We start from the raw sequence: 27,064 nt of genomic DNA on the forward strand, positions 1-27,064 counted from the left end.
GCTATAGCATTGTTAATATATTTCATCCAAAGCTAAGATTTGCATCATTCCTCTAGAAGTTAAACATGGGGAGGAATGGATAAAGTTTTTAGAATCTGGTCTGCTAGTAGATGGAATAATTTAATCTTTTAAAATAATTATACAGGGGGAGGGTATAGCTTAGTGGTAGAATGCATGCTTAGCATGCATGAGGTCCTGGGTTCAATCCCCAGTACCTCCATTAAAAAAAATTTTTTTTTAATAAATAAAAAGTGAATAGGCAACATTTTTTTAAAAATAAAATAACATAAAAGAAATACATATTTATCATAGAAAATTAGAAAAATATAGAAAAAAAGAAAAGAATCATCTATAATGCTACCAGCCAAAGATGTAACTACTAGTAACAAATTATTTTCCCTTATGCATGTATGTATTTAACAAAACATTATTGTCTGTTTTTTAAACATGAGAATTTTCTCATTTCCTTAAATAAACAAGACTTTTTTTGGTCGCCTATTATTCCATTCATGAATGAGATTCATAGACAATGGTGAATAAAAGAAGGGAGATGCAAAAGAATACATACTCCAATTATATGACATTTAGGAATACATAAAACCAATCTATTTTGTGAAAGAACTCAGAATAACAGTTACTTCTGGGAAAGGGAGAAAGTATTAATTCAGTACAGAGCTGGAAATATTCTGTATATTGATTGGGTGGTGATTACCTGTGTAAACATTCACTAAGCTGTATACTTAAAATTTCTTGCCCTTAACTGTATATACCTCAATGAAAAAGTAAAAATAAAAAACAGGTAAGAAGCCATTTTGAGAAGGGACCAAGAGATGAGCCAATGGACACCATCTGGTCTTACTTTGGAAGCTGCCCAGTCAATCCAGCCTTTGGCGCAAGGGTCAACGTTAATGAGCACGAGACCTTCCACAAGCTCCGGGTAATTGAGCTGAAATGAGACAAAGACAACTGTATGAGAGCCCCTCCCCCAGCTTCTTCTGAAAATACTGGAGCCTGGCTCATCAGCTCTTACTAGGCCTCAGTGCCTCAGATCTGAACGTAAGAAAGGTCAGAGAGGTGACAGGGAGGACATTTAGAAAAACAGCTCTTTAAATCTAACTCAGCGTCTGGAAAATCAGCTTCTTAAATCGCTATCAGAGGATCCTGCCCTGCAAGGATCTATGGGGGAGACGGTTTTTTATTTCCAAAGCAGAGGAGGGCACCTGGTATCTCTATAGTTGCTGCGCTCATGGTGGGCGGGGGGGCGTGGGGCGGGAATCTCCCCTGCTGGGGCAGTGCCCTTGGACTTCGTGGCACAGGGGCTGCTGAGCTTAGACTGGCTATTTCGTACTTATACACTTACACACTAGGGGCTTAAGTTTTTTCCCTAAAACCACATAAATAGGTGATACCACCTATTTATGAAGGCATCTGAGAGTTCCTTAAATAAAAATCAATATGAACATTTCTATGCAAACTCAAAACTCTTCAGCTTACTATTTTCCCTTTGATTATGCCAATTATGCTCAATATAGAAAATCTGATTAACAGATAAATTATAAAAAGCAGAAAATAAAACCTCACAGTATCTTACCACACACACAACAACAATCCCTGTTAGTATTTTGGTATGTTTTCTCCCAGTCCTTTCTTATGCTTATTTATGTGCATCTGTATTCTAAACTTTTTGTTAAGGTTATAAAGTATGTGAAATTGCATACCATTATATGCTCTTCTTACAAAATTTTAATGGCCGTGTGAAACTCCACCGTAAGTATTCCCTAAGAATTGCTCTTTACTGATGCTGTATGGCCCTCACTTGTGATTTTTCAGGTGCTGCAAGTACAGAGTAAGGCTTTACACAAACCTGTGTCTGTTGTCGACAGAATTTACAGAAAAACTGACCTAAGACACACAACAGTTCCTTGTCATTTAACACAGCAGTAAGAGCTGTGACCTAGGCTGTGCCCCAAGGGCATTGAGACTAATCTTCCACGTACTTACTGCAAATCTGCTGAGGATGTAAGCTCCAGCTCCAACTCCAACCCCAATGATGCTTTTCAGACTGTGAACGGGACACACCAACATGGACAGGGTTAACTCATTTGGAGGTAGTGTGGCATCATGGAAAGAATACAACTGGATTCAAATCTGGCTCTCATGCTTACTGGATGTAGAATGTGGTCAAGTTTCTTTAACTTCCTGAGCCTGAGTTCCCTATCTAAAAAACAAGGATACGACCACGGACTTCTAAGTTGGTTTTAAGGGTTAAATGAAATATGACTAAAACCTGGGCGTCACCCTTGACAGTTCACTATCACCTCCATGTCCAACCCATCAGCAAGTCCTATAGAGTCCACCTTCAAAACATTTCCATCTGCCTCCACCTACTTCATTCCCTCCCCTGGGCAACAGCCAGTACCAAGCCATCGTTATTACTTGCCAGATTGCTGTAATGGTCTCCCTGTTTTTTCTCATTTACTGCTCTCTAAACCATTCTCTCCACAGCTACAGTAATCCTTTTAAAAAATGTAAATGGCTTTACTGATGTGCAATTTATGTATCTAGAGTGACCATTCTGAAAGGCTAAAATGGATATCACCCCCCTACTTAAAACCCTTCAGTGTTTTTCCCTTTGTCTTTTGAATAAAATCACAATTCTTACCTGATCTGTGAGACCTATGTTATCTGGTCCTTGTCTACTTCTCGAATTTCACCCTGTGCCTTTCTCCCACTTGCTCACTTGCTCTCGGGCCTTTTCAACTTATTCCTTCTGTCTGGAATCCCCGTGCCCTGGCTCTTTCTAGGTAGCTTTTTCTCCTCCAGGTCTCAACCTACATAACTCCTTCTTAGAGAGGCATGCCTCAGTTTGCCTTATTGGTGCGGATCCTGCCCCCATTCCCTGCTGCAACATCCCCACTGACTTCTGCTCTATCACCTAAGTTGTGAATTTTGTTTGCTTACCTGTTAATTATTTCCCCACTAAAATGTAAGCTTCACACTCCACAAGGGTAGTGACCACACTGTTTTGCTCACCATCATACCCCTATAGATCAGACACACAGTACAAAGTGTGAAAAACAAAAAACCAAAAACCACGTGGGAGAACTGCAGAATGAACTCACTTTAAGTGGGTGAGAACAGAAAGCAGCATTTCAGCCAGCTCATCCATTGTGGGGTACTGGTACCTGAAATCCAGAAGGATATCTCCTGAATTAGAATGCACTCACACTTCCCAATCACTAGAACGGCTAGAAAAGCACAGGGTTCTAGGTAAAAGCACTCCGTTTGTCAAAGGAGGTGATGTGGTACCTGGAAATGACTGTGGCATATTGTGCGACTCTCTACAACTGCCACATTAAGAAGAAAGCAAAACAAAAACAAAAACAAAAACAAAAACAAAAACACAAAAACAAACCCTATATTTTTCTATATCCTAAAGAGCAATCTCTGGAACCAGAGGAAGTCATGTGCAAAAACAGGAAACATGGCTCTCTCCAGGGTATTTCCAAACCCCTAATAATCACTCCAGTTGGGGTTCAGGTTTAGTAAACTTTCAGGGGTAAGAGTCAACTGAGGAAGTGGCTCTTGGTCTGCTGCTTATGTCAGGCAGCTAAATGCACAAGTAAACAAAGCTTTACTGGGCTTCAGCACATGGTCACAAATCCTGGGCTCTGCACCATAAATGCCGATTGGTATTACTTAGGCCTAGGATAACACGGTTACTTTATTATTTACTTTTGAATTTGGTTTATGATATAAACTACTAGTCAAACAAGCCCAGGAACTGACTCAGGCTAGGAATCCAGGAAAAGCAGGGAGAAAGTATGTAAGGCACCGTCAGGATATTATTTAAGAACTATATAAGTGTTGGCTGTTACTCATCTGCCGGGGTCTGTTTCCCAGCAGTCACTGGCAAAGGCAGCTCCGCAGATGAGTAAAGGGAGAGGGGAGGAATTAGCATTCCACAGCCCGCGCTTTCACTCCTCCAAGGTCTTCTCAATAATTGTAATGCCCGGGGAAAAGCCATGCAAAGCAGGCTTAGCATGAGGCTAAGAGCTCCACGTCCAAGTAAAATGCACCTCTAAATTGGAATAAACGGTTACACCAACATTCAAATTCTGTCACCAGACTGGAGGGAAGGGCAGGGTGCACCCAGGAAGCGTGGAGGGATCTGCGTTTGGGCCTAGGTAGTTGGGAGCTTCAGGGAGGGACATAAAAATGACAGATTTTAAATAGATGAGGAAGGGGACAGATAAGAGACAGTGAGAACTGGGTGTTCCAGACCCTTGTGCCTTGTGCTTATATAAAGGCCATCCACGGAGGGTCATTCCTGGATACAGGAAAACATGCAGTTTTCCTGAACATACTGTGTGTAACAGTCCTCTCAGAGCGAGGAGAGAAAGTACGTGGATGGTCAGTTGATGAGCATAACCTGCAGGCTGTGCTACAATCAGCTGGGAGGGAAGCACACGTTACTTGGCTCACTGGAGCTCAGTTGCCCGCTCTCTGAGAGCATGTCTTCCAGAAGGTCTTGCTTGTGGTCTTACCCAGTTGGGAAAGGGGGTGCACCTTCCTGCTGGCCTGGAGCGTCCACATGACAGACAGCAAAATGCTGGGTGATCTCCTGCATATCCTCAAAGTTAAAGAACGCATTGAAACAGGACTTATCTGCAAAAGCAAAAATACTCGTAAGTCACAGGCTCTTCATTTCTCCCCAGTTTTCCCCTACTCAATAAATTCCACATCATCATCTCTTTTACTCCCTTTGAATCACTGTCCCACTAAAGTGAGGTGTCCGAACAATCTGCACGATCCAAGCTGCCCTAAAAGCTAAATATCAGATGTCTCAATTACTTGAAAACAACTAATCCTCAATTCAACACGTCTAGAGTGCAAGCCAATCCTGGTGTTGCACAAAACAATCTTACACCCATAATACTGTCATTTTTCATGTATCTTATGCCCCTACCCAACACAGAGACACTGACCATATCCCAAGAACCTGGCTACAGTGAGTAACTTGGGCTGCTTACACTTACCATGGGGAAGACTGTCTCTCGGCAAAACTGCTGGGGTGCAGGGGAGGGTTGCTGCTTCAATTTCTACCCTGTTGGTATAACGGCTTAAATTCCTTTTCATGCTAAAGAGGCCACAAAAGCTCCAACACTAGACTGTAGCCTCCAATGCAGGTCACCTCTGAAAGCCAGAGGAGTGTGGAAAAAAAGGCATGTACACAGATTCTGTGTGCCTGGGGCTAGGGCCACAACCTTACACTGCCATCCAGAAAAATCCACTTAAAGTCACTGATGACAGGCTGTAGCAAGAATACTTTTACTAATTCACTGAAGAGCTCACAAAAAAGTTCAGTTCAAATAATTTTCTAACCTGAAGTATGAAAAAAACCAAGTATAGATTAAAAAAAAAAAGCAACTGATTTCAGTTCTACTTCCTTAACCAGTTCATCATACAATCTTCAGTCCTTTAACAGATATGACACATATGAGACACAGTGACAGATAATTCCAGTATCCTCTCCCCAAATGGATTTTCCCTGCACACTTCCCAGGAACTTTAATTCTGCCATGAACACATGTAGCACGAGGAGGGAAGGTTAAGGCAGAGAGGAGAAAACCTATGCTCTATTAGAATAGTGGGGTTTCTTGTGTGCTTTTTAAAAATAGACAAAGATTACGAATCATAATAAAAAGGGAAGGTATAAAATCAAATACATACGATTGAGGCCAATGTCATGGTATGTCAGAATAACTGGTCTGTTTCCCTTCGGTAGGCCTCTGATAGTGACGTGGACCATACCATGAGTTGTTTCTATATCATGTTCCTGTAACAAGAGAATGTAAAGGTCTCAGCAAAGGCAGAATGGACCTCCCAGGCTGCTGAAGTGTCACAACACCTGATTCATCGTTCTTTCCCACTATTCACATCACTGAATTATAAGCCCACCAGAGAGACGTTATATTACACAGAATATTCCTACTTTCTAATTCCTTTTGCATGAACAGGAAAACAAACGAGGGAAGAATACATCTTATCTACAAAGCTCACTTTCTTAAGTGGGCAAAGTCAGGGATCTGTTGAGAATATGGTTACGGCAAGGAGATCAGCAAGTTGAGTAATGAGCCAGGTAGGACCCGGGGAAAGGAAAGTTAAGGAAGCAGAAGATCTGAAGAAGCTACTGAGTAAAAAAGGCAGAGGCTTCAGAGCCTCTAAATGCATGTTCAGCTACTGAAGTTCAGTAGACATCTAAAGATTCTCCCCTTTCCTGGGAGCTGCCCTGCTGTGTCATCCACACACTACAGGAATGGTCCTTGGCTACCCTGTTTGCCAACTATAATTTATGGCCATGGCTTCCTGGACTCAGGTGGGCATTTGGTCCATGCTAAGTCAGCATCCTTCCCTGAGAATTTGTAACTGGCAGTAAGAGACTCCATCCTCAGCTTGGTTCTCTTGCAAAAAGAAAACTTGGAACTTATAGTAGGTATTTCCACCACTCTAATTCCTGGTTCCAGCTGTGTGTGCTCTTAAGTTCTGAAACATCCCTGGACTGCCTCTGTTTTAAGCTATTTGGGTGGGTTTGTTCTCTGCATCCCAAAGGATTCTCACCAAAGCAAAAGTAAAGTTTAAGATGTAGTCAGAGCAGACCTCAGGAACTGAATAAAGCTGTCGTAAGATAGTCAGAGCTGCTGGGAGCTGCACTAAGAGTGGCTGGGTGGAAAAGAAAGAGACTGTAGAAAAGTTAACTGAGATTTATTCTAGTCTTCTTCAACATCTGTATTTCTCAAAAATAAAAAAACTATCATGCCTAGTCTAGTGAATTTTTGCTGACAAAGTCAGTACCTATCTTAGAAAAGACAAGATTAACTCTGTCAGTAAGAGTCTCAGCAAAAGCAAAGGACTTCAAGGGCAGTCATAGCTCAGTGGTAGAGTGCATGTTTAGCATGCACAAGGTCTTTGGTTCAATCCCCAGTACCTCCATTAAAAAAATTTTTTTAATTGAAAAAAAAAAAAAGGAAAGGACTTCCAACTTAATTTCCTATTGAACAATGAACCTCATCAGAGCCTTGGTTCTTGTGGAGCACAGAACAATTTTATGCTAACTGAACATCAGTGTATCTCAAATTATAGGCCTCACGCTGGAGCTGATCTCTCTATCAGATCAAACCACCAGTGACTCAATGTTTCTGCTATTCTCTTAACTGCTTGCTGCCTTCTATTCGAGCCTACTCAAAGAGAAGTTAAGAAATGAAGGAGAGAATCGGGCACTGTGAACTAGCTATGAAATAAAATACAGGGTTTGGATGGGAGGAATATAAAGACATAAATTCCTGTTGCTGAATGAACATTTCCCGTGTAGTAATCTCAGACTTATTGAGGAACCCCCTCCACCATCACCAGGCTCATTCATTAAACAATTATGTATTTATTGAAGCTCCACTACCAGACCCTGGACTGAGCTCTGAGGACAAAACAGTAAACAAGAGATGTGATCCCTGCTCTCACAGAGATTATGTTCTAGACAGGGAGGCAGACAATAAACACACAAATCAGCCAATTCATAATAACAGCTTGTGAAGAGTGCCGTGAAAGAAATAAATAGGATACTATGGTAGAAAATTGAGGAAGAAGACATTTATTCTATTAGTAGTCAGGAAAGTGCAAATTAAACTCAATGAGATGTGATTTCATACATACCAGAATGGCAAAAACTTTAAAGTCAGATAATGCCAAGTGTTGGCCAAGATGTAGAGAAATAAAGATTCTCATACGCTGTTGGTGGGCATGTAGACTGGAACAACTACAATTACAGTTTGGTAATTTCTAGTGAAGTTAAGAGGTGTCTACCATACAGAAGTTTTACTTTTAGGTATAATCTAAAGAAATTCTCAAACATGCACACACGCACAAAAAGATACACAGAGATGTACATGCAGTCTTATTTTTAATGTCAAAAAACTGAAGTAGCCTAAATAGTCATCAAATAGGGAAACAAAGAAATTATGACCTATTCATATAATGAAATACAGATAAAAATGAACAAACTAGAACTGTAAGCATTAATACATAGAGAAAATCCTGAAAACACAATGTTGAGTAGAAATGCAGAAATTTATGTGTATGATACACGACTTATGTATGTAGATTTTTTAAAAAGCAACACTATATAGATAGTACATGTTTGCATACGTATATTTAAAGCAGGAAAACTTGGAGGAGAAGGAACATGCACTATCTTTAGGACTTGATTCCCTCGGAGGTGATATATTCAGAAAGGGAACTTAAGCAGGCTTCCCTCTCATGTTTTATTTTTTGAGAGAAAAAATAAAGAGGGAGAGAGAGAGAAGCCAGCTGCTGCCAGATGAGTGACACTACAGGAGAACTCAAATTGCAGGTAATACACAACGATCTGTCATCTTTACAGTCTAGTTACTAGAGCCTTCCTTCTGTCATATCCAAGCACACAGTCCAGCTTAGATACCCTGGCTTGGCCTCAGCTGTACTACTGAGAACTGAAGAAAAAACCCAGTTTACAGTTTGGCCCTAAGGTTAGCAGGACCTCCCAAGGCCTGGTGATTGATGGGGATGGTGTGTGTGGTGGCAGCTGGTTGGGGTGGAGTGTGGAGGGGGATAGTGAGCCGTCAGGGAAGTTCAGGAGGAGGATGAAAAGGGAGATATAACAAATGGGGCAAAAGGGAAGACATTAAAAGTAGATGAGGCAATAGGGCAAATTACTTTGTTCTTTCACAATCTGGGTGAAATTCACAGTTAAAATTGGCTTATAAAATTTCTGCTCTTTATGGGTCTCTCAGCCCCTACCTCCCCATAATGCCCTCAACTGCATAACGACCAAAGTATGAAAGGGCCAGGAGTCCTGGGCCCTACCCGTCAATCCTGTTGCCCTATTTGGAGCCACCCTCAGTCGTCAGTGCCTCATATAGTTTCTCTTCATTTTCAAAGTATGTGAATGTTCTTAGAATAAAGAAGATGAAAAGAAAGGAGACACTCACCTCCATGTGGTCTTGTAAAGACATCCTTTGTGAACTCGTGTGTGAATGGCTTGAACAACTCTCCATTTGGAGATGAAGTGTGCAGAGACCCTGGCTACGGAGCTGATTTAATGGTCAGGCCACTGCAGGGGACCCTTCTGCTTTAGCCAACTATCTTCTGCTTCACTGGCTGCTTCTCCAGTTACCTCCCCCTTTGCCCCAGTGTTCCAGAGGGTGTGACTGCACAATCAGAGTGTCTAATGGGCTCTGGTCATAGATCTTTCCCAGCACTCTGATTGCCTACCACCTCCAAGGCTACATACCTCTGAATGTGATCCCTTATTCTCCAGGCTTACGAAGCAACCTGACATCCTATTGATCCCCAACACACTTCTCCATCCTGGGCTGCCTCTCCCCCTTAATCAAAAGTGTAGTTTAAGAGTCAGTTTAAGAATTTAAGAGTTTAGGATATCACCATTAATTGACAATAATCAATTTTCACCTTTGCTCTGAGTCCCCTTTCTTCAGCTAAATGTGCTATCACCTGAGTTATACAACCTGACTTGCCATCTCCTCTGAACTTCGTTAAATTTTGATCTTGTCAAGCCTGTTAGTGCTTCTTCCTCTCTCTGGCCAGTCTGAAAGAGTTTCGGTAAACTTGTATGGCAATATACTCTTGGAAACATTCTTATTAGTATGAATTTTACTCTGTTTCTAATAAGCAGGCTACTGTATGAGCCTTGGGTAAAGTTTTTGTTATTTATCATATAGGACAATTTAATATAATACTCCCATTACCTTACCTCTGTGTAGTTGTATAAAATTCATTTGCATGATCTCTTTTAATCCCGTAGTGAAAGAATCTGCCTCCACAATTACTCAGCCTTCTGCCTATCAGTAAATCATTCTCCTTTTTAAAGTTCTATAATACACTTTTCCGGACTCTAGCTTCAGCTCTCCTCTCTTACCAATTATATCTTTCAGTCTAGTTCAATCAACACTCTTTCAGACACCTACTTTTACTGTTCAACTACCCACACGCTCAGACTTCTCACTAATTATGCTCTTCTTTTGAAAGCTTCCTCTGCAATATGTCAACATAAAATCTATCTTTTCCTCCTTCAAAGCCAACTCCAATATCTTTTCACATAGCCTTAGTTAACAATGAAGAGGAAAAAGAGTGAATGATTATTTAACCCATTCAACATCCCAAAACACCTTCAGAACATGGACTCTCTAGGAAAGTCTAGGTAGGAAGGGGTCTGGGTTTAGCCAATTCAAACACTCCATTCTCTGGCCAGTGAGTGGTCCAGGGATGTGCATGTGACCCCTGCCCCCCGATGAGACCCATGCTAAGCCAACAAGACTCCTCCGCTGGCCTTTTCCTTCAAGTTACAGGTAAAGATCTTCTCTCAGCAGTGAGGCTGTGAAGCTGGAAGGATACAAATTTTGAGCATTTGGCAGCCATCATGCCCACGGTGAGACAGAGCTTGTCAGAGAAATAAATCCTCTAGTGACAGGGGAAAGGGGAACTGAGATTGGAGTTGGTGATAAAAAGGGCCTTAATATTTTCTATAAGATGCTTTTTTTCTCCCCAAATGAGAATAAAGTCACCTATACCCTCAGAACTTAATAATCAACCTCCCCCTCTTCCTCCCCATAAAACAACAAAACCAAACAAAAAGGGGACAGGTGCATATCTCAAGGGGAGAACCTGTGAACAAAGGCCATCAGAAAGGAAAAGCACAAAGCAGAAGTGTGGGTAGGTCAGCAATAATTCCAGTTTTCCTGGGTATGCGTGGGGTCCACAAAGGGAAGCAGTGGGACGAAAGGCTGAAAGGGGGACTGGGGCCACGTTCACATCCTTCAAGCCAAGGGGAGGAGCGCGGAACTGGTCAAGCCCTCTAACAGAAGGCAGTAGGTTGTTGAATCTCAGCTCTTTCCAGACACCTCTTTTCTGTGGAAGGAACTTTCAGTTATTTGTTTCACCTAATTCTTATTTCATGACAGGGCTCATTCACCAAGTGATCTGCAAGGGTTTAAAGCTATTTATACCCCTTTGGAAGAGGCAGTTGCATACATACATTTGAACTGTGAAACTAAAGATCAATCCTCACAGGAATGTCCTATCAATCAGTCCTCTACACAGTTACTGCAGTTTAAACAGTCAGGATGAAATTACTCAGCCCTTGGCCAGGCCTGGATTACCACAGGAGCAAGAACGCCATTCTTGTGAGTTCACTCCATTATCAGCCTCTTCTACAGGAATGATATATCCTGGCAGAGAGCAGCTTTTCACTCTCCATTAATATTTATTACCCCTCTGGTAAAAGTGTTAGGCAATTTGACAAGATATGTCCAGAGCCTTAAGTATGTTCAATCCAAGAATCCATCTAAGGAAGGGGGGAGGGTATAGCTCAGTGGTAGGGTGCATGCTTAGCATGCAAGAGGTCCTGGGTTCAATCCCCAATATCTCCGTTAAAAAATAAATAAATCAATGCACCTAATCGCCTCCCCCTCAACAAGAATCCATCTAAGGAAATAATCCAACGTGTACATAAAATTTATGCACGAAAGTGTTCAGTGAACTGAATATATTGTAAGCAATCTAATTTCTAAAAATAATGGAATAGTTAAGTCATGGTATAGCCATCTGATGAAATAACAGGCAGTCATTAGAGATTAGTTTCTTATGAGAGTTTTAAAATGACATAGAAATGAGATTGTGTTCTAGTATTGTCAGAAATGGAGATACAAAATTGTACACCCAGGGGGAGAGGATAGCTCAGTGGAAGAGTATGTGCCCAGCAAGCACAAGGTCCTGGGTTCAATACCCAGTACCGCCATTAAAAATAAATAAATAAATAAAAACCCAATTATCTTCCTCCCAAATAAAATAATAAATTAAAAAAATAATAACAAAAAGGAATAATCCAAAATTGTACATCCAGTGTGACCAACCATATACATTTTAAAATTATTTTTATAAAAATTATACACACACACACACCTCAACATTAAACATATTTACATGGTCGTCCCTGGATTCTAGGATTATGAGCTTTTCTCTAGCTATTTAAAATTCTCTGTGCTTTCTAAATACTCAACTATGAGCGTGTACTCTTATGATGACAGAATATAAAAGTAAAAACTAGAAAGAAGTATAATAAAGCATGGCTATCTCTAGGTAGCAGGATTATAGGTAACCTTTATTTTTACACTTTTCTGAATTTCATAAATTGTTTATTATACACAACATACAGCATATTTATTTATGTCATATGCAAACATTAAACATTACACATAAAGTTTCAGAAATATGTGAGAAATAACAATGGTGACGTTTATACAAACATGGTGATTATAACTTCATAAAAAGTACGTGTGGGGGGGTGGGAAGGGACAGATTGGGATTTCAAAATGTAGAACAGATAAATAAGATTATACTCTATAGCACAGGGAAATATATACAAGATCTTATGGTAGCTCACAGGGAAAAAAATGTGACAGTGAATATATATATATGTTCATGTATAACTGAAAAATTGTGCTCTTCACTGGAATTTGACACAACATTGTAAAATGATTATAACTCAATAAAAAATGTTTAAAAAACAGTATGTGTCCATGTAGAGAAGCACTGGAATTGTCTATGGGGAGAGTTGTTTGAAAATTAAAAGCAGCTTTGTGTACTTTTTTGTAAAGTTAAACATTGATTCCCCAAACTGCCCAATATTTTATCTTGAAAACTTTCAAACATACAGCCAAGTTGAAATAATTTTAACACCTGTATATGTACTGCCTGGATTCTGCCATTGATATTTTACTATATTTGATTATCATACACCTGTCATTCCCCTCAACCCATCTTACTAATCCATGTTTTTTTAATTACGGTATTGTTGATTTACAATGTTATACTAGTTTCAGGTATACAACACAGTGGTTCAAAAATTTTTATAGATTACACTCCATTTAAAGTTTTTATGAAATATTGGTTATATTTCCTGTGTTGTACAATATGTCCTTGTAGGTTATTTATTTTATACATAGTAGTTTGTACCTCTTAATCCCTAGTTGTAATTACTTTTTTAAAGCAATATATCATATACACAGAGAAGCTATACCATTTGTCTCAGCTCTAATTCCAAATTTTCAAACAGTCTCACAAGCAGAGGAAAATTAAGCAGCACTGAAGTAGACTGATGGACAATAAGCCTACTGATTCATTGTTTCAACTGGCAGAAGGCCTTCTCCTTTCTCATCAATTCTAAGCATGTAACCTCTAACAACTTCCCTCATTACTCTATACCCAAATATAACTGCTGTTTGCCTCAGGGGAGCTATATAGCAATGAAGTCACTAGGACAATCAAAGAACCAAGAGAAATGGTACAATTTTAACTATATTTTCAATTATTCAAACAAACAAACAAAAAGCATGTTGCTGATTAGTAAAGAAAACAGAGCAGGGGGCAGGGAGCCAGGGAAGGCAGTTGAGACTAAATTTATAAGCTTGGTTGTGATGCTAAAATAACTTCCCAGGATATCACCAAAGATTCTTTAAAGATTTTTCTGAGTCAAGACAGATCAGAAGAAAGCGCTGATTAACTGGCTTCTGTTAACCCTGTGCCATAGTTATGCTAATAAACAAAACCAATGACACGGCTGAATGCCTTTCCTAAGTGACAATGCTGGATTTAGATTTGCTCTGCTTTGTCTCCTAAGAATGCCCAGTGGTTTCCAGGAAGCCTTCAGGCAAACTGGGCCACTCTAGACTTCTCAAGTCACAGTTCCTACCTCCTGGATCTTTTATCATCTGTCACTAGACTCCTGACCCAGTCTCCAGAACGTCACATAAACCTTTAACAAAGAGATAGATGAGAAAGGCAACAGAAGAGTATTCGTGAGTGCTGAGAGGAGAAAAAAAGGAGAGCCTATGATTTTTTTCCTTCTTTAGAACACAGAGACCATGTACATTCAAAACCAGTGACAGACATGTGACAAATAGTGACAAACACTTGCCATCATTTTATTTGTATCAGAACTGAATGAAAGTTATATTTAATGAGGCTAGAATATGTTATATTAAAACTTCATCCAAAATATCAAGAATTTTTGCCAGACTATTTTTAAGCCTTAATATTAAAAAGTGATTGATAATTATATTTCTAAAACTCAATTTCATTTATATCTAAGTAAATTTATCTGCGAAAAAAATCCTAAAGGATATATACCAAAATATTAACACTGGTGAGATAACAGGTGATTTTTATTTATTTACTTTTTGGTATTTTCTTATCTATTTTGCAATAAGCACATTTTTTTAAATAGTCCAATTTGGGGTTGGGAGGGGATGCTCAATTTGATGGAAATAAATGCTTCCACACTTTTAGGTGAGAGTATATATATACTAATTCTGGAATTCCTCACCTTAAATGTTACTGTCAACCTCTCAAATGATCTCCTTCTAGGTAAATTATATCAAATATTAACAGCAATCAAGTTCAACTGGTTCAACCTACAACTGAAGTCAGATCCAAACCACAACTGAAGTCAGATCAAATTAAAAACAACTAAACCCAAACTTGATTGCCACCACGTACCAAAAAATAATGACTTTCTTGTTTTTGAGCAGAGGCTATAGCAACTGATTCCCTAACAACACCAGGCTGATTATGTTGTAAAGGTAAAGTACACCAAACAGTCACACCAAGAGGTGTTTGGCATGAGATTCAAAAATCTGTAACAATGCTATGAGCCCTCCCCTTCCAAAGTGAGTCCTGCCAAGGAACCTCAGCTTTACATACAACTCAACTCCTTGCCACATCTCAGCTCTGGCCATTTCCAGGTAAGAAAGAACGGGCAATGGATTCAGGACGAATGGGGTTTCTTAACCCTAATTCCACCCAATGGAAAGTTACAGAACCTGATTCTCAATTTCTTCATTTATAATAAAAACCACCTTGTGATACTGCTCCAAGGACTGGAGATGATGTATGTTCAGTATCTACAGTAGATACCCAATAAGTCATTATGCTATGACTGGTTTGCCTATGAGATAGATATTACTTCTTCATTTTGAGGCTAATACTATATGGAGAGATTTCACTGTGCTTAACATAAAATGCATACCTGAAAATATCCACTTGCCTGGGGGTGTACAAGTTGGCTGAATCCTGAACGCAAGGAAGTTTGCTTCCCTGCACCTTCCCTTCCTGCCTAGTCTACTTCACGTTGCTGCGGACAGGTTATAAGGTTCCCATTTCCATGCACTCAGTCCTTCCCGTTTCTTTCAGGGCCAGTCAAGGGATAAAGTAGGAAGACGGCTAGCTGCTGGTTCACTTTACTGATTTCCAAAGTGGCAACAGAGCTACAGGCAAAAGCAGACTAAGAAGAACAGTTTATCTTTTAAGAAAATACTGATGAGTCAGGCTGAATTTTGCGTTTCCAAAGATAAAACCAAGAGATGGCTGCAGTTTGCATTAATAAAGCTTAATTTGGCCTTTTCTTTTAGGAAAAGATTTTGTTGTTGGTGAGTCTCCCCTTCAAATTCCCCTCCCCCACCTTTTCTGCAGTGAGGTGACAACCGTCTATTTGATGTCTGTGACCAGGGTATCCAACATCATTTGAGGAAAGATCTTAATTTCAAAAAGAGAGCTCCACCCAATAACCTGCAACCACAGAACAGGTACTGGGCAGGCAATTTTTGAACACAATAGCTAATCATTTTAAACAAACTAGATCCAATAACCAAAAGAACATGAAGGAGTCATGATTAGCTATGAAGAGAGCTCCACCTCTACAAGACCACCAGCACAGGGAGGGAAGCACTGCAGAGGTCCTGTACACAGCCCTCCTCGGTGCTTGTACAGTCCTTACCTGACAGTCAAAGTCCTGGAAGTTTCGTGTACCATTCTGTCAACAGAAGGCAGAAAACACAGTCAGTTTCCCCATGTGGCTTCCCCAAATGTGCAGCAAATTCAGTTCACAGTGAAAGCAGTGCATGTGCAGCCTCTGGGTTGCCCTAAAACCAAAAAGGTTCCCTTCCAAAGGCTTCAGAGGCAGCTGGGTGGGTTCCTAACACGTCTTAGTAAAAGGTGAGTCTTTGGAGGTGAGGTTACACTTTGGTGGGTTTCCTATGAAGATGAAGGGAAGGAGCCCGGTTTCCCAGTAAAGTCTGTAACTTCTTGTCTCCTTACCTAAGGAGAGCAAGGAGAGCTTGTGGGAAGAGTAAAACATAGGTCAGAGTCTGAGAGCACATTCACAACCCGCATGGGGGGTTACTTGGGAGGAAAGGAGCTGGAGGCCAACCCTGAGAGGTGCAAAGGCAGGCAGGAGCCAGAGTGCCCAGGACAAGGAAGCAAAGAAAGAATTAAGAAGAGAAAGATGTAGATGGATCAGAAATGGGAGACTGAAATTTAACAAGGGAGAAAGACAGCGTCACTGAAGGAAGGAAAGAAAGAAAGCTAAAACAGGGTTCTTAATACACTGGCATATCTGTTGCATCCCATGAAACTGCTGATAAGAAAAAGGACAAATCACTGAATCATTTAAAAAGTAGAACACAGTCAAAAGATCTAGGGAGAATTCACCAAGCTTCTAAAAAGAGATTATATCATAGTAATGTTTGATTGTGCGCGCACACACACACACAAAATCAGTAGCAATGACTCAGAGGCATTTTTGTAGCATTTTAGATGCCAGAGTTGCAAGAGTATGATGTAAGAGTATAAAAAGGGTGATGAGTGATGTGTTTGGGAGAAAAAAAAAAAACCTTCTGATTTCATTTTTCTTAAAATAAAAGCCCCTCCTGTGAAAAAAAACCTCTCATTTTTTAGAAACTATGTTATCATAATGTATCTGTCTACAAGTTCCCAGAAGGTGTGGAGCTGCAATAATAATAAACACCTTCCCAAAAGCTGCCCCTCCAGAGAAGATCGAGATACCTGATGCCAAGGGAGTACTAAGCAATCCCACCCCACTTCAAGGAGATCCTCTTAGAAACAGTTCTGTATCCTACCACCCACACTGCTGGCAGGACAAAACAGAGAGGTTAAAAGCACAGCCAAATGTGGTTAAACAAACAAACAAACAAACAAACAAACCCAAAAAAACAAACTGTCCTCCCTGTGAAGGGAACGAGCAGAGCCAGTTGGGACGATGTAGACTGTCCACTCTCCAATACGGTGGCCATTAGCCACGTGTGCCAATTTAACCTGAATTTAAAATTCAGTCTCGCAGTCAGATTAACCACATTTCAAATGCTCAGTAGACTCATGAGGCTAGTGGCTACTATATTATTGTGCAGTGTAGATACAGAGCATTTCCACCAATTGCAGAAACTTCTGCAGGACAGCACTGATCCAGACAGAAAGCTTTTGAAGGAATAAGGTTATGGATGAACAGCCCGTATGTCTTTAAAAGGTGGCAGTAAGGTCACAATAGATTACCAATCACAGAGAGACTGTAGATGACACTGAGAACATGAGAAAGTGGTAGGGGCAGCTAGTCTGCAGTGTTAGTCCTGGCATGAAACCAAGTTCACAAAATAAAGCCTGATGCAGTCACAGCATGGAGAGACAACTAAGATGCCATGCAGCTGGGACTGGGTAGCACATTTCCAAGGAATGCTGCCACCGGCAAAAAGGATCATAGTGCTCCCGGGGTCCCATTAGCCCCATAAAATTCTGGAGAACTCCTTCAGAGAAGCCATTGTGCTTAATTTCTAGTTAGACTGTGAGAGGCAGAAGGAAGGGCCCTCTCACAGACTAGGGTAGATCATTTGTAGAAGGATAAAAATGACCAGCCAGTGAGTCCCTGGTCCCTGATTCAATTTGTACCTTCCACCACATATAATACAGGGCCTGGTATAAATCAGGTGCCTGATATGTATTTATAAAATGAGTAAGCCAATATAACAAAATCAAATGTTAAAAGATTTTTGTTAAGACTTTGGATCAAGGACAAACAAAAATTCCACTGCATTCCAGTTTAAGACATGATATGGTCATTAGATAAAAATAAAGTAAGCTATAAAATGGTCTTCACAGTTTGACCTCAACTATATTAAAATACACACTAAAAAGGACTAGACGAAAAATATCAAAACATTAGCAATAGCAGCTATTTCTGAATAGAGAGATTATGGCAATTGCAATTTTCTTTATATTTTTCTATAATAAGCATGTGCTTCACCTTTCATTATTAGAAAACTAGAAAAAAGGGATTTGTTATGGCACAAAAAGTATATTTGTAACTTAGTATTTAGTAATATACGATTTAAAGAGTCACTTAATCTTTTGAGTAATAATTTATAATGATGTCAAAACAGATCATATTAGACCTTCAATCTTACAGAGTCCCCAAAGGTTCCTTTAGAGATCATCTAGAAAGAATAGAGAAAATCACTCTAGTCTGAACTAAAATAAAATCTTGGTCATGGAATAGAGACACACATTCTTATTTTTTATTTTTTGCAGGGGTAGGAGGAGGTAATTAGGTTTATTTATTAATTTTTTTTTTAATGGGGGTACTAGGGACTGAACCCAGGACCTTGTGCATGCTAAGCATGTGCTCTACCACTTGAGCTATACCCTCCCTAAGGAGACACAAATTCTGATGAGCAATTTGAGAAGCAGCTGTCCTTGTATGAATGAATTCCCTTCCTCACAAGCATGTGATCACAGTCATGAAGCATTTTGTGAGGCCCTGAAGCCTCAGAGATGAGCACAAAAAGAAATGCCAAAAGCAGAAAGAGGCAATCCTCTCCAGAAACCAAAGTTATCTCTGCCTTGTTGAGAACCTCACAGAAAAACAACTGTGGGTTCTTAATCCAATGTACACAGTCAGACTCCCAGGGAAAAGGTACCAATAATCAGAGGAACACTACCTAACACTTGTTTTTCTGTCTTTTTTTTTTTTTTTTTTTTTTAAAGGGATGCCAGATCTTCTTGGAGAATGGCTTCAGGCTTCATGAGTGATCTATCATCCTGGAGAAAGGCTATGACAATGTTTGGCATCCAGAGTTTCTGAATGGAGAGCATTAGCTGGTCCCCACTTGGCTGTGGTCAACAGTAGCCAAATTCTCTGAACTCATTAAAAATTCAATACTACTCACTAGGTGCATTCTGGAAGGAATTTGCCTCTGATATTTGTGGTACATGGTTCCACTCCAACAAAACTTCCAGAAATTTCAGGATCTGGGTGTTTTTATTTTTCTGTCCATTTTGGACATACCATTAATTCCATGTTCAGAGAGATTCTTGCGCTAAGCAGACTTAAGTAGCAGAAAGGGATTCAAGAAAAAAAATTAAAAAAGAATAATGTGGAGGAAGAGAGAGAAAAAAAAAAAGAAATCAAGGAGGGCTGCCCCCCCTTCTGAGTGAGCCAGATCGCACTCTGTCTATGGAGTGTGTAACTACTTTTACTTTAAACTAAGCACCCAACCCCCACACCTCATGGCCTTTCTCCTGCCTTCTGAAACAGCCTGCACTCTATCTACAGAGTATGTATCTCTCTGAATAAATCTACCTTTACTCAAAAAAAAAAAAAAAATCAAGGAAAAAGAGAAATCATTACTGAAAGTTGCAGTCAAGATAGAAGTAGCTAAGAGGAGTGTTTCCTGGTGGAGGCTCAGTGCCAAATACAGAAGGTAAATGAAGCAGCTCAAGAAAGCAAATTAAAAACAAGTAATTCTCTCAGTTCAACCTGGGGAAAAAGCAAAAAGCAACTGAGAAAACACAAAAGTATGAAGAGAAGTATGAAAAAAGGGGGGAAGGCAGGGAGGAAAGTTTAATTGTAACTGCTAGAGAAAAGAGAAATGTAGTTCCCCAAAATGAGATCTAGCCAAGAGGAACATATAGTTTCAAAGGACAGAAGGCAACAGATATAATGGAAAGAAAGACACAATACGTAAGACCTTAGAAGTAACTACCAACAGGAAGATATTTGGAGCAAATCTACCTGTTCTGTGAACTTGATGTGGGGGGCTGTGTCTGACTGACCACTCTCTTCCCAGTCCTTACCCAAACATTTAGAAAATTCAATAAATACCATTTTGGAAGAGGTTATGAGCATCTCAAAACAGAGATACTCAATTTGAGCAAGAAATGAGTACCAAAGAGAAAGGGTTACATGCAACTGATGTAATCGGAACTAAAGTGAGGAGGAGGAACTGTTACAATAGTAAAAGTTTTAAAAGCAAGCTGATTAAAAACTGTCAAAGAGAATAAAATATGGCATTTCTACTAAAAAAGGACAATAATCCTTACCATCAGAAAGTAGAAAGATGGGGAACAGTCCATGCAATGTAGCACTTCACAAATACTCTTTAATGAAAATGTCAATAAATGTTTCTTTCCTTTTTTTTTTTTTTAAAGAGACCTTGGCATAAACCCTTTGCCTGTCTCTGCTTCCCTGGAGGTTACAAAAAAGGCTTATCCCTGGGTTCTCCCTGCTTCTTGTAACATCCTCCATTCCTCCCCTGCTTATGTTTCCAACCACTAGTAGAAAAAGAAAACTTAAACTGCAGTAGGATCTACCTCACTTTCTACTGTAACAACCAAAACAAAGTAAATACATTGTTTCTGTTCCCCCCACTAAATATTTATTCTTCTTCTTGATACTTCCTCAGTTCTGCAGAAGCCAGTTGTGGCCACCTGCTTATTCTCTCATGCCTGGTCTTTGGCTTTTGTGGGCTCAGCAGTATCTGAACCAACAGTAGGCAGAAGAGGGCAGGGATAACAAAGCACAAACCAGTCAGCTCTCTCCTGCTTGTACTAGGTCTGTTGGCTGAAAAGGCTGGAACAACCAGCTAACGAGAGGCCACAGATGGTGGGAAGAGCCCTAGACCCCCAGAATCAGGCTGCAGTCAACAGCGGTGGGTTCCACTCCTGGCTTCACCACCTTACTGGACACTAACGCTGGATAAGTCATATAATCTCTCTGAGCCTCATCAGTATAATGGACTTAAAAATACCTTTAGCTTACTTATTTCACAAGAGGTTAGGAGATTCAAATTAGATAGTATTTGTGAAAATGCTCTGAAAACGGTTAAATGCTATTTAAAAAAAATCATGTCATATTCCTGTGCAATTTCTGCCTCCAAAAAACAAACAGAAATGCTGGCAGGTGGTTCTTTTCATCACTGGAGCCAAAACAAGCATGGCAAAATTACCCACTTCTTTGCAATTCTGAGCCATAGACAAAATCTCAGGCATACTAAAATTAAATGGGAAAAGTACCAACAAATGACAAGAGGAAAGTTAACATAAGCCTTGCTTAAAGCTATTTTGAGAATGTTGCCTTATAGTCATCTCAGGGCAAATTTCTGCCTAACAGGCTGGGCCTAGACTTCCTTTAGCTTCCCAAAGCCGGGAAGGGTACTGATGTCTTTGGCTAAGAGTACATCTATGAGGAGAACGGACAGAAAGATGAAGTGAGATAATATGCATCTCCTGGCTTCCCCTTAAAGGGGGAGGGCAAGCCTCCGAGGGGATGCTAAAACATCTACAGAGTGAACACAGCGCAAAGGCCCTAGGTTTTGGAGCAGGAAAGGCGTGGGTATCAGTCCTGGCTCTGCCACTTACTGACTGGGCAAGGCAGTCTTTCAGTCAGATTCTCATTTGCTAAGCGAGGAATAGTATCATCTACGGCAAAGGGATACTCTGATGATTAAAAGAGATAAGGGATGTAAAGCACCTGGCACACAAAAGGAGCTTAGTAAGTAATAGCAGAACAGGCCAAAAAAAAAACTTCCCAAAAACAAAAATTTCAAGACATTTCCTCCTATTCAAATCTGGAGCCTTAAACCCTAACGGTAGTGGTTCTCAACAGGAGACACCTGACAATGTCTGGAGACATTTTGGGTTGTCATAACTCAGGGGTGCTACTGACATCTAGCAGGTGGAGGCCAAGGACGCTGTTAAACACCCTGCGGTACCTGAGACGGTCTCCCACAACAAGTAGCTATCCAGCCCCAAACACTGACGGTGCCAAGACTGAGAAACCCTGCCCTACAGCTGGCATTCTTAGGTTCGCAATCTGAGTAAGCTGCTTCGCTTTTCCTAGCCCTGGTTTCCTCACCAGCAATAGGCGAACAAATTGATTTGTGTGTCCTACATCACCAGACTATTGGGAGGATCAAATGAAATAATGGGTGAGAAGCACTGTCATTATTATACCTTTCAAAACGTATGCAAAAGCGCCCACTTACGGAGCTAAGGTAGAAGCACTGATACACTGGAGGGGGTGTGTGGGGGTAGCGGGGTAGAGTTCTTTGTTTGGGAATGATAACATCCGATTCTACTTCTGTAAAGCTTGGCTGGACCAGGGGGTGCTCATGAATAGTGATGCACTGGGAACACTTCCCGGGGAGGGAGGGGAACAAGATGGAGAGAGAGAGAGCATGGGACGTGGGTAGGAACAGCACAAGCACATCAAGAAGAGCTAACAGATGTTAGGAAGTGAGACAGCGCTTGGTGTCTTAGATGGCTCAGGCTGCCTGAGTGGCTTAAACAACAGAAAGTTATCTTCTCACTGTTCTGGAGACTCAAAGTCCAAGATCAAGGTTCAGTCCCTGGTGAGAGCTCCCTTTCTGACTTGCAGGTGGCAGCCATCTAAGTGTCCTCTCCTGGCCGGGGCCAGGGGAGGGGGTGGTGGTGTCACTCTCTTTCTCTCTCCCTCATTCTTCTTATAAGGCCACCAATTCTATCAGATTAGGGCTCTACCCTATGACCTCATTTAACCTTAGTCACCTTAAAGGCCTTATCTCTAATACAGTCACATGGGGGAAAGGTGGTTAGGGCTTCACCATATGAATTTTAGGGAAAGGGGCACAATTCTGTTCATAGCACTTGGGCACACATCAGACACAGCCAAAGCATCACTGTGGCCTCAGACATGAGGACCCAGACATTAGCAATGCTTTTCCATGGTCACGGTCACCGAATCTTTTCTTTTCCAGTTGCCTTCTCTGTGAGATAGCCAATGAACTCCTGCAACACTTCATGTAGGTGCCTCCTTAGGCATCCTGCGGACCTCCAGGGTCAGGGAAGGATCCTTCTCTTACTTGTGCCCAGTCCTCAGATCTTGGAAGCTTTTCAAAAAGTTTACCCTGGATCAATTCAATTAGAACCTCTGGAGGGATGAACTAAGCATTGGGCATTTTAAAATCTCCCCCAAGTAACTCCAATAAGCAGCCAAGGCTGAGGACCACTGATTGTAGAGCGGTGTGTGTGTCCTATCCCCCTCCCCTCAGATTCCAATTTAGTTGTTCTAGAGTGGGACCCACGAATCTGTATTTTTACGTAATTCCCCAGCTGACTCTGATGATCAGTCAGGTTTAGGACAGGTTACTACCTTCCTGAAGCTAAACTGCCTACTGCAACATGCCTTGTAACTATTCATCTCTGGGGCTTTAAAGCTTTACAGGAGCAGATTTTACTTCCTTCCTCCTCTTCATGGCACATCATTTTGGGGAGAGCCCTTCACACACACCAAAAGACAGTACTTAATGGAGAGAGTTTTCTGAACACATGAAGGGAAGCAGCAGGAGAAACCAAATGGGAATTTAAACTGTGCAGCTTGCCAAGGGAGAGGGCAAGAAACCTGGTGAAAGATAAAGGTGGGAGCGAGGGTGAGGATGGAGATGGGGTCACAGCGATGAGAATGGGGCTGAAAATGGGGCTGACGGTATTCAATAGCAAATTAATGAACACACAGTGAGTCATCAGCCCCAGAAGCTGCAGGTGAATGGTCTTGCTTTGAGCAAAAAAGGTAACAGGCAACAGCATCTTCTTCTGGAACCCTCCCCACCAACGTCCTGACCTCACCTATCTTTATCCTTACTCTCCATCAGCACTCCCCTCAGGAAAGGATGCCAGGGGCTCATTCACACCAAGCTAGAACAGTATTTTAATAGGGGACAATGACAATAAACCGAAAGAGTAGAGCTGAAAAGAAGGGGTTTCAGGCACATTTACTGAACGGAGAGGGAGCGAGAGAGGATAAGCCTTGCTTAGCTTTCTGGTAACTCCTATCATCACAGCACTCTTTACTTGCAGAATCCTGGTGGCTGTTGTGTAGCTCTCTGACACTAATGTAAAAATGAGGTGTATTACCCACCCCAGGCATCCCTCCACGTGGACAGAAAGGTCACACCACAGACTTGACAAACTTTAGGGAGAGTACTGCCACGTACAGCACCAGCCATGGCTGTGAAGTTCTCCCTATAGAAACTGGAAATCAAGACACTCGGGTTCTAAGTCAACCCCTACTCTCACACTTTCTGCTTCACATCTCTATCTGTAAAACAGGAAAATTTCAAAGATAACTTAATTGAATTTGGCCTGTGGAAACAAAAGTAGGAAGAAAGAAAAGGGAGGAAAGACATCAAGAAGAAGGTTAAGAAATATATTTCTTGGAAGTATTCTCTCCATAGAAAGTCAAGCTAAATATGTTTTGAGTTAGTTACCATTCAGATAATATGGAGAATGAACTAATCACGGAAGAAAAGACTTACATATATTTTAGTGAAATCAGCGGTCTTTACCTTATCATTCAGGAGTGGTTTGATCTCTGTGAGTTGAACATCCTGAAGTTCATCCATGAGGACAGATGAGAGTAGAGGATTCTCAAGAATAAATCAGTATCTCTGAAACAGAAGAGGAGTGAAGCAAAAGGCTTAAACAAGGAGTTGGAAACATAATAGTCACACTCCATTCATTCATTCAAATATTAGACCTTAGTATGTGTCATGCACTGCTCAGGGTGCTGAAAACACAGTAAGTAGATACTTACGGCAAACAGACACTACAGTGTCCTCTGTAATCCCTGTCCCTCTTGGCATTCACACCCACGCCAAATTGAGTGTGGGTGTGTGGGTGGGACACGTGGCTTGCTTCCAGCCATTAGAATATGGCAAAAGTGATGAAATGTACATGAGTATCTGTACGTAATTGCATTACATAAAATTTTGACATCTGTCTTGCAGAGACACACTTTCGCCTGCTAGCTTTCAAGAAGCAAGCTGGCATGTTGTGAGAGGGCCCTGTGGCAAGGGACAGCCTCTAGTCAGAAGAGCAAGAAACTGGGACCCTCAATCCAACCACCTGCAAGGAATTGAGAGGGCTGCCAACAACCAGAAGGGCCTAGAATTGGATCCTTCCCATGTCGAGCCTCGGATGAGAAGCTAGCCCTGACTGGCACCCTGACTGCAGCCATGCAGAGGACCCAGTCAACCCATGATGGACTCCCACCCCCTGAAACTGAGACAACATATGTGTGTTGTTTTAAACCACTAAGTTCATGGTAAGATTTTTATGCAGCAACAGATAATACAATAGTCTTTGCCCTCATGGAGAATCCATTTTAGTTACTGAAGATGTATAAGTAATGAAACAACACGCTCAGAGCTACACTTCAGGAAGCAACGGTTTGGGGCGGGGGGTGGTACAGGTCAGGGGTAGAGCGTGTGCTTAGCAAGCATGAGGTCCTGGGCTCAATCCCCAGTACCTCCATTAAAAATAAATACATAAACCTAATTACCTCCTCCCTCCAGAAAAAAGAAAAAGAAAAGAAAGCAACAGATTGGAGGATGGGTTAAGGGAGAACAAAAATCGAAGGTTAATGCTGTAGGCTAGGATAAAGAGAGAGATGAACCAAGGCTCAGCTCACTAGCCTTCACTTGGAGAATCACGGCAGGGTAATCTCCCACCCAAATAAATCACGGATCACCTGGGTAGATAACAGAATATACCAGAAGCAACAGTATGTGACTTCTGGAGCTACATCATAAAAGGCATTATAGTTTCTGCTTTAAGATGCTGTAGTCTTGATTGATAGGCTCTGGAGCAGGGAGGGGAGGGAGGAGAGCCAGCTACCATATTGTGAGGGCATTCAAACAGCCCTCTGGGGAAAGGAACCACCTTGTCAGTACTAACCTACCAGCCATGTGAGTGAGCCACCATGCAAATGGATCCTCCAGCCCCAGTCAAGACTACAAATGAGGGGGAAGGTATAGCTCAAGTGGTAGAGCATGTGCTTAGCATGTACAAGGTCCTGGGTTCAATTCCCCAGTAACTCCTCTAAAAGCAAATAAATAAACCTGATTACCTCCCCCTGCTAATAAAAAAAAAGATATTAAAAAAATTATTCAAAAAAAAAGACTTCAGATGACCTGCAGCCCCAGAGACATCTGACTGCAAACACATGAGAGATCTTGGAGCTGGAACTGCCCTATCAAGCCTGCTCCAAATTCCTGACCCACAGAAACCATGAGACATAATAAATGATTTTGTTTTGGAGTGATTTGTTACAGAGAAGTAGGTAACAGAGAGGGAGAAGTTAGGGAAATAGAGTTCTAGGAGAAGAGAGAAGTTGGAGTAGGCAGGCAGAGCCTCCATCCCACAGTACAGGAAGCCATGGGGAGAGGCTGCAAACCCTGGATGTTGCATGCAAGCAATTCCCACCCAGACTCCGAAGCAGTAGGCTTCATCTCCTCTGTCTTGGCCCTGAACTCATTAAAGTCAGGAAAAATCCTAATTCAGTAACTTAGGAATTTGGACATTCATCAAACATTTATTGAGTACCCACTGTGCAAAGAAAGCATTATGGAAGACACAGAGAAGGTCCTTGCCTTCCAGAAGCTTGCTAAAGAGTAGAGGAGACAGCAAGCTACAAAATGAGAATTAAAAAGACGGGCCAGAGGAGTTCAAAGGAGGAGCAAATATTTCCAATTGGTGGGAATCCTTTAAAAGATATTAGTTTTCTATATGTGATAGTCAAGCCCAAATAAAAAGCAGCAACAGTTTACAGTGTAATTAATAAACACACAGTGAGTAGATCCTAGTTAGGCCAATATTTTTCTGTTTTTCCCTCCAGTGATAGGACTGTATATTTCTGACTTAGTTAGCAATGGAGAGGGTATGTGTTCCAGGATGTCAACTGAAAAAAAAGCGCAACCTAAAAGCTGAGAATTACGTTTTATTTGGCAGACTTTCTGAGGACTTCAAGACCGGGAGGGAGCCTCTCAGGCTCTGAGGGACTGCTCAGAGGTAAGGG

The 27,064-nt window shown here is 41.1% G+C and overlaps 1 protein-coding gene across 4 annotated transcripts in view; it reads right to left on the reverse strand.

The window, feature by feature from the left end:
- NDRG3 (NDRG family member 3) overlaps nt 1–27,064 on the reverse strand; it is a 60,635-nt gene that overhangs the window by 20,036 nt on the left and 13,535 nt on the right. For 2 of the 4 annotated variants that reach the window (XM_074347247.1, XM_074347249.1), the window contains exons 2-8: nt 24,555–24,656; nt 15,884–15,919; nt 5,734–5,839; nt 4,548–4,668; nt 3,123–3,185; nt 2,002–2,062; nt 860–946 (exon numbers count right to left, since the gene is read on the reverse strand). In XM_074347247.1, coding sequence (XP_074203348.1) covers nt 860–946; nt 2,002–2,062; nt 3,123–3,185; nt 4,548–4,668; nt 5,734–5,839; nt 15,884–15,919; nt 24,555–24,611 — 531 coding nt within the window. In that variant the 5' untranslated portion in view covers nt 24,612–24,656. The remainder of the gene's footprint in view (nt 1–859; nt 947–2,001; nt 2,063–3,122; nt 3,186–4,547; nt 4,669–5,733; nt 5,840–15,883; nt 15,920–24,554; nt 24,657–27,064) is intronic. The other 2 variants (XM_074347250.1, XM_074347248.1) reach the window with 1 other exon arrangement.

The sequence above is a fragment of the Camelus bactrianus genome, chromosome 19 (genome assembly GCF_048773025.1).
Source record: "Camelus bactrianus isolate YW-2024 breed Bactrian camel chromosome 19, ASM4877302v1, whole genome shotgun sequence".
In the NCBI taxonomy this organism is placed as follows: domain Eukaryota; kingdom Metazoa; phylum Chordata; class Mammalia; order Artiodactyla; family Camelidae; genus Camelus; species Camelus bactrianus.